Source organism: Cydia fagiglandana, chromosome 18 (assembly GCF_963556715.1).
Source record: "Cydia fagiglandana chromosome 18, ilCydFagi1.1, whole genome shotgun sequence".
Lineage (NCBI taxonomy): Eukaryota > Metazoa > Arthropoda > Insecta > Lepidoptera > Tortricidae > Cydia > Cydia fagiglandana.
This window is the reverse complement of record NC_085949.1, coordinates 3,434,539-3,442,624: the sequence shown is the minus strand read 5'-3', so window position 1 is coordinate 3,442,624 and position 8,086 is coordinate 3,434,539. Positions and strand designations below refer to the sequence as shown.

At 38.9% G+C, this 8,086-nt stretch overlaps 1 protein-coding gene across 1 annotated transcript; it reads left to right on the top strand.

Annotated features, from left to right (window-relative positions):
- The first annotated feature begins 422 nt into the window (after window positions 1–422).
- Window positions 423–5,164, top strand: LOC134673389 (uncharacterized). Its single transcript, XM_063531361.1, has 6 exons — window positions 423–588; window positions 1,211–1,374; window positions 1,805–1,998; window positions 3,406–3,613; window positions 4,181–4,270; window positions 5,050–5,164. Exons 1-6 carry the CDS (start codon window positions 520–522, stop codon window positions 5,162–5,164), a joined length of 840 nt encoding a protein of 279 aa, XP_063387431.1. The 5' UTR covers window positions 423–519.
- Window positions 5,165–8,086: the final 2,922 nt, after the last annotated feature.

The following is an 8,086-nucleotide window of genomic DNA, read 5'->3' as shown; positions in this document are numbered from 1 at the left end:
ACCTCCGACGTGCCGAGGATATTGGCTACTTTCCTACTAGTCAAATCAGCTTCTTTTTTTGAACTGTCAAAACGATTTGCTAATATGGAATTTATATGAAAACGTGTGTTGTGACGTCACAATAAACTCACCTACTTTTTATACTTCCATCCGATTTATTAAATAGAAATTGTTTCTAAAAATAACTGGTATCTAACGTTTCTCTATAAATTTTCTGGTGCTTTATTTCATGCATGGTGTAAAATAACAAATATCCTATTATCCCCGTGGTCTCAGAGAAAACTACTACTACTACTAGTCATCTCCAAGACCACGGGACAATGCCGTCGTAGAAACGTCGGAGGTAATTTTAAAACTTATTTAAACGAGATTAAGTTCGTAAATAATAATTATGACACTGACATAGCCGTTATACTGGTTTGAACTGACTTGAAGCGAATGTTCGATAAGCGATAACTATAACCAGTTAAGATCTACTTTGAAGAAAATAATTGTAAAAATTGTGTTAGTTCACGAGAAATGTTGATACCTTTTGTATTCCTGAGTTTGTTCACGTGGACGGTCACAGGATCCAGCAGTGATTGTAGGGTGGGTAGATTTTCTAAAGGCCACTTGCACCATCCCACTAATCTGAGGTTAAGCAGTTAAATCGATAACTCACAATCAGTGACAAATTGTACTGGTAAGCATGGTAACTCCTTAACCGCTTACCCCGGGTTAGTTGAATGGTGCAAGTAGCGCAAAACATGTAAGTCAGGGTACAACGATATAATACTTACTGAATGACCCTAAATCAGTCTTGATTTCCAACACAAGAGCAAGCCAAAACAATTATAATAATTTATTTTACAGTGCATACTTATGATGCTAATTTCCCGTATGCAGGAATAAGCACTTTCCGTGCCTATGTCGAAAATGAAAAGGGCCATGAATGTTCATACTATAAAGGATGACTCACGCCGTGCCCGGGCCGAGGTGTCCGACTTGTCACACGGCTGATCGGTCACGTGGTGCTTTCCATAGAAAACGAAGCCCCGGAAGCTCCGGCCCGGTCTAGCGTGAGTCATCCTTAAAACGTTGTACGATACACGTGCGAATAGGTAATTCGCAACTCGTGTCGATTTAAAACACTCCCTTCGGTCGTTGAGAATTTCATCCTTTCTGCAATTGTATCGTAGGTAAATACCTAACTGATTTTATTTTACAAAAGCTGAGGAGCGTACACGTCCGGCAAGATGGCGGGCTATGCTTCGAGGTCCTTCCGTGGCAGCTGCAGCCGGTTGACCTGGACAACCATTTGAACCATATGCGGCAAAAGCTGAGAAACAGAACCCCCACCAGGAAGGTGTCTCCACGTCAAGCACTAGTTAATAGGTAACATCATCATACGCGTAGTGCACGTAGAGCCAGATACCTTTTCGCATATACAAATGTTCGCACCTATCACAGTTCAATCGCACCCACGTACCTAGTAATGGAATTAATAAATGACTTCATACCTAGGTACAGTCCAAAACAGTCTGCGTTTTCACAGACAAGTGGCCATCCCTACAATATAGTATCAGGATTTTTTTAACTCTACCTGTTACTTAATATCAGGATTTTTTTAAAATCACTTCCTATGTTACTTAGTTTACTATGATTTGTGTTTTTAAGCAGTAAGACTTACTATTATAAACCCGGGTAGAGCAGACCGGGTGGCCTAGGAATCAGCGCGTAAGCTGAAGATATCGGTTCCGGCCGATTCCGGCCTCGACCACTGTAGGGCTGGTTTCGAATCTATTTCACTTTTATTTTCTTTCAGCGAAGTATCCCGATACGTCGACACGGTTCTGGCGCCATTCCTCGACGCTTACCACAGGAACATCCAGTCCTCCTACCAGCAGTTCACAGCCAAGCTGCTGCGCCGGATCAAAGAAGAGATCAACCAGGCGGTGCGGAACAAACAGAAACTATACGATGAGCTTATCAAGCTGGCTGATGAACTTAATGTGCCGAGTGAGTGGGTTCTCACTTCACATGTCTGTAATGCTATCTTTTGTATAATTTGTATTTGTAACCTCTATTAAACCTATTAAAATTGTCAATGGTTAATTGTTTTGGACAAATAGTCTAGTAAACAATATTTCACGCTAGACCGGGCCGGGCTCGAGCCAAGGCGTCCGACATTTCATTTTCTATGACGGCTGATCGGTCATCACGTGGTGCTTGCCATAGAAAACGAAGCTCCGGAAACTCCGGCGGGCTAGCGTGAGTCATCCTTAATGCTTTGCTACATATTATCCAGCGCCAGGGGGCCATGAAAGGAGGGCCATTCATACCAAGGGCCACCAGAAGGCTGCATCTAACACCCGACGCAGCTGCTTGGCTCAGCGCCCTGAATATTGGTGTTTAGACATAGACATAGAACAGACATAGAAAATTTTTATTTAACACCACATTGAAAAACATTTACAGGCAATGCTACAAAACATTATAAGCTTAGAATTAAACTTAAATAGACAAAAAATATTATGTTTACATGACCATATAATTTTTTTAAAATTATGATGTTAAAAAGGAGCGAACCTCAGCGTGTGTTGCAGCAGGCTTACCTACTACAACGCTGGTTTTCAGGCCGACCCTTCGTACAATATGAATTTGCTTGCTGCTTGTCGGAAACTATGGCTAACACTATTTTAGATTGTGTAGAAGATAATATAGTTATGTGTATATATGATTGTTTGTGGATACATTTATAAGATTATACTGTATGATACTATGACATACAGGGTGATTCAGGAGACGTGAGCAGGACTAACACTACGCATTTCGTAAATTATAAGCAACTGTTTCGTATCAGTATTAGTGAGGTTAACGTTAATTTTCTGGTCGTGTTGAAAAAAAAAGCTATTAATTTAATTACGACATGCATGGTCACCCTAAAATTAGAGCACTAAACTACCGATATTCTGTGTCAAATTGAATGTCATCACTGTCATCACGGTCTGGTTACTTTTGAAAAATCGTATGTCACTCAAGTTTGACAGTTTATTTTCTTCGTAATCAAAATGCTGTCATTACGGTTAAAGAGGTTTTATGTTTATTTATTAGGTCTTGTAGGGTAACCATGATTGTAGAGAATTAAATTTGCCCTCACCAAAAAGTTAAATAATAGGAAAAATTGTGGTTGTTTCACCTAAATACGACAGTGATCGATCAATGATCAGTTACTGAGTATGCAGGATTAGTCCTGCTCACGTCTCATGAATCACCCTGTATGTGAAGCTTAAATTTTTGTACTTATATTATTGTATAAAATTGCCTATTTTATACCATACGATTAAATAAATAAATAATGCTATGCTTAATATGTGCTTAGACCGGTCAACCCTATTATACATTTTGGTCTCCAATTTTCCACAGCATCATGCAACGAAGAACGTCGGGCCGCACGCACCCTGGCCAACCAACACGTCTCCGATATCCACAAGTGCGTGGAGGCGGCCAGAGACGGCATCGCTCAGATGGGCGTATACGCTGATGAAATGATACAATTAACCAGACAGCACATGCAAACACAGTTAAATGATGCTACAAAGTCGTTTAATGAGGGGACTGTGGTTATACCGAAGTAAGTGCCGTTTAGCGTCTTGAACAAAGACTATCAGTTTAAATGACAATCGATTTAAAGTAAACAGATTCATTTTATATAATAGTCATTAACAGCCTTTATTATTTAAAAAGTCATTAACTGTGTAAAATATTCTATGCAGTATTAGTAACCATTCAATTATTCTCTTTTTAAATATGGTTTTTTTTTGTTTTTTAACTATGGTGGAGAATTTTGGAGACGATATTTAGTGGTATGGGAAGTAGCGAGGGAAATAGGCAGAGACGTAGTGTGGCCACGTTACTCGTTATCGGCCACAGTACTTCCCTGCCTACTTCTCATGCGAGTGTGTGGCCGGAGTATAGCATTAAAGATGCGTCTTACGTAAGTGCACAACCCGCGAACGCGACGCGGCGCGGCGCGGCGGGCCCAAGGCGTTTGCAACGAGATCGCCTATGTAAGACACTTCTATAGGTATCAAAGGATTGATTCACCCCGCGCCGCATAGTTTCGCTTCGCGTTCGCGTGTTGTTCACCTACGTATAGTAGGTATGAGGTAAGATCCGTAAAACGACCATACAATTTCAGGGGCGACATACCAGCCTGCATGAAGGAGTTGGCCCGCGCGGCGTCCAACCTCGGATACGAGTTGGATCTGACACTGACGAACGCCCGCCGGTTATTATTTATTTATTTACAACCCAATTAATGTTTATGGGTACCTATGTAAGAAAAAACTCAAACATAACTTTGATATTTTAGACTCACCTACGACGTATTGAACTTGTGGACCATATTTTAAGTACATAGTTGTACGAGTAGTTGGGTGATTTTAGAGCGTCCGCTAGATGGTGGCGGACGGAGCGCGGGCCGCGCCATGTAGCTGATGCTCTGACGGTTATTTAAATTACATAAATGATCATATTTCAATTACTCAAATGATTATTAGTGATGTTTAACGGCCTCCTAGCCTAGTCGGTAGTGACCCTGCCTACGAAGCAGGAGGTCCCGGGTTCGAATCCTGGTAAGGGCATTTATTTGGGTGTTTATTACAAACACTTAAGTTCCTGGGTTATGGAGGTTTTCTATGCATATAAGTATGAAATATACCTACCTTTAATTATATCATCGTCTGTAGTTCGTTTTTTTAGCATTAGAAATAAGGTAAACAATCTTGACGTGTCTTTTAATTGAAAAACACATATTAAGAATAAGTCACGGCAAATATGTAACAATTATGAATCTATTACGATCATTTATATTCTTCTGCTTTCATAAGTAATAGTTTTAAAAAGCGTTTTTCAATTAAAAGACATGTCAAGATCGCTTACCTTCTTGCAAGTTCTTTCTAATGCTAAAAAAAACGAACTATAGTGCCCACAACACAAGCCTTATTAAGCTTACTGTGGACTATGTCGATCTGTGTAAAATTGTCCTATAATATTTATTTATTATAGGTTCAACGAGCAATCCTGCGAGCAGCTCTCCACGTGCAGCAATCGTGCGCGCCGCGTCTCGGACGAGGCGGCAGCTAAATTAAGAGAACAATTGTATCAATGCGTGTATGCTTAGTAAGCGTCTGGTTCTCTATTAAAATAATGGAATTTAACTCGAAAGTCACATTAGTGACTAGACTAAAGGTTCAACAAAGAGGCGTGCTGGCAGATCTCCACGCACCAATTTAAGTTATTTTTTTATTGTATACTTATACCATTTAACTTTACGTTATTTGCTGAATAAATGCTTTATTGTTTTGCAATAATTTTGCAAGTGTTAAGATGTCTTATTCCACTTACCTGTCATTATCATGGTTTTGCGACAGCAAAGAAACTATTAAGAAACATTGTTATTCTATAAGTCGTTGTAAAATTATTACGCTTTGCAAATAAACCGACTGTTTCACAACAAACCACCGAATCAAAGTTCGGATCCACTCACCTGTATCCACATTAATGGTAAATAATGATTAATTCCGGAAAACCTGGAGGTAACTAGTAGTGAAGTTCATTGTTGGACGATGAATAGATTGGCCGGCGACGGAGTTAGGAAAATTATAAATTAACTACTGTAGTCGCATTTGACATTTCTTTTGGTAAGTAATTTGATATCTATAACAGTACTAGTACAGTCAGAATCATCATTAGCGGATGAAACAATAGTAGTTTGTGTTACAAGGGATCAAAATTATATATTTCCGTCAAGGGCGTACATTGAATCATGAATGAAGCGATGGATTCTAAAGTAGAATCCTGACCGTAATGAGGGATTCAAGTGTTAACGCCCAAGACGATAATTTTGATACCGTGTGACACATACTGCTTTTCACATCAACTATGAGAAAAAAAAATCTTAGTGTTGACACAATCTAATGCTTAAACAGATTACTTAAGCTAAAAAAATAATATGCAAAAATATTAAAAATTGTGTGCTAACAGAAAAGTGTTACTTTGATCCCTCCTAACAGGGAGGAAAAGTGCCACTTTGATCCCTCCTAGCAGGGAAGAAAAAGCTGTTTTCCGAATAGGTGGTGTCAAAAGTATTTTTCTCGCGTTGTTGTGGTGAAAATTTCGTGTTTGTTTAACGCTCGTACTCGCGACGTTCTAAATTTCACTTTTCTTGTTTTTTGTTTACTTGGATATTAATATAAATTAGCAAAGACATATACAGGGTGATTCAAGTGAGGTTAACGTTAATTTTCTAGTCGTGTTGAAAAAAAAAGTTATTAATTTATTTACGACATGCATGGTCACCCTACAATTAGAATAGTAAACTATCGATATTCTGTGTCAAATTTAATGTCATCACGGTCTGGTTACTTTTGAAAACTCGTATCTCACTCAAGTTTGACAGTTTATTTTCTTCGTAATCATAATGCTGTCATTACGGTTAAAGAGGTTTTATGTTTATTAATTAGGTCTTGTAGGGTGACCATGATTGTAGAGAATTAAATTTGCCCTCGCCAAAAAGTAAAAAAAGAGGAAAAGGTGTGGTTGTTTCACCTAAATACGACGGTGATCGGTCAATTATCAGTTACTGAGTGTGCAGGATTAGTCCTGCTCACGTCTCATGAATCACCCTGTATAAGCAAGAGGAGTTAAACTACTTTCCCTTGGAAAACAAATAGGTATTTTCAATGATATACGATATAAATTCAGCTTTCAAGTGTTCAAAAATTCTCAGCTCCGACTTAGTGTCGACCCTCATTTCTAATTATTACCTTTTGTCCACGTCCACAGTTAACCGCCAGTGCCAAATCAAATTATTCAAATATTTCAAAATAGATTTTTTATCGCCCACCGCTGTGCAAAGGCCGACGAATACGCCGCTTGTCCCGGTCCTGAGCTAATCTCATCCAGAAGTGACCCGCAGTCTTCCGAATGTTGTCCGGGTTCCAGGCGCTCCTTCAGTTTAAACGATTTAATGACCTATTTACAAATAGGCTAACAGTGGTGTACTAACACATGAAACATTTGTACTCGTAAATCGCGTTTTCGATGATTGTTAAGGCTGATTTAGACTGCGCGCGAACTCTGCATTGCGGACTGTGTGTTGCGGACCTACGTCCAATTCAACCGATCAAAACCCGCAATTTAATGAAACTTGCATGCGATCTCTCGCATCGTCTAAATGAGCCCTTACGGCTTTATGGGCTAGTTTTTAGAAATTTGGACAATTAAAAGCTGTATTTATAGCTTTTAACTGTCCAAAAATTTTCTGCTCCGTGGATCGACCCTCATCTTTAATTATAACCTTTTGTCCATCCACAGTTACTCGCCAGTGCCAAATCAAATTATTCAAATATTTCAACAACAGCGCCTAATGAATTTAGATTAGTTTCCCCAAATTAAAATTGGGGCTTTATTTGAATGTTAGTTTTCGAATAATTCTTGAAGGTCGGAGCGTGAATAAATATGCAATTGTTTTATGGTTCAAATAACACAAATTTTGCCTTTTTACGGATTATGAAAGGGTCGTGCTCTACCAATCTACCACCTGCGGATTCGCATTTCGTGTGCGATCGATGTGGCAAGAAATACCGCGCTGCTATGCCGCAATAAGCATCTACGGCAGATGATGTGGCTAATGATGATTATAAATATTTATTGATTATCGTAGTGAATACGAGTATAAGGCGGACATACACTTAGATACGGGTAAAGTACTTAGCTTCCCTTTTTTGGCTTCGGAGCCGTCAGGTAAACAGAGAAAGATTAGACAAACGGCCTGATTCGAACTTTAAATGTAATATTAAAATACGACATGGATCGGATATGTAAGTATTAAAAGTGACGTCTCTTCAAACAATACCGTAAATTCTGACACTGATATATACCTATATCCGTTCCATATCATATCTTCAGCAGTTTTCTAACGTAACTTAAAGTTCGAATCAGGCCGAAAGAAGGAATATTAAACAAAGTAATCATGGATCTAAACAAAAGTTAGCTGCATTTGTATGAACATGAAAATAATTATAGTTAAAAAATTCTGTAT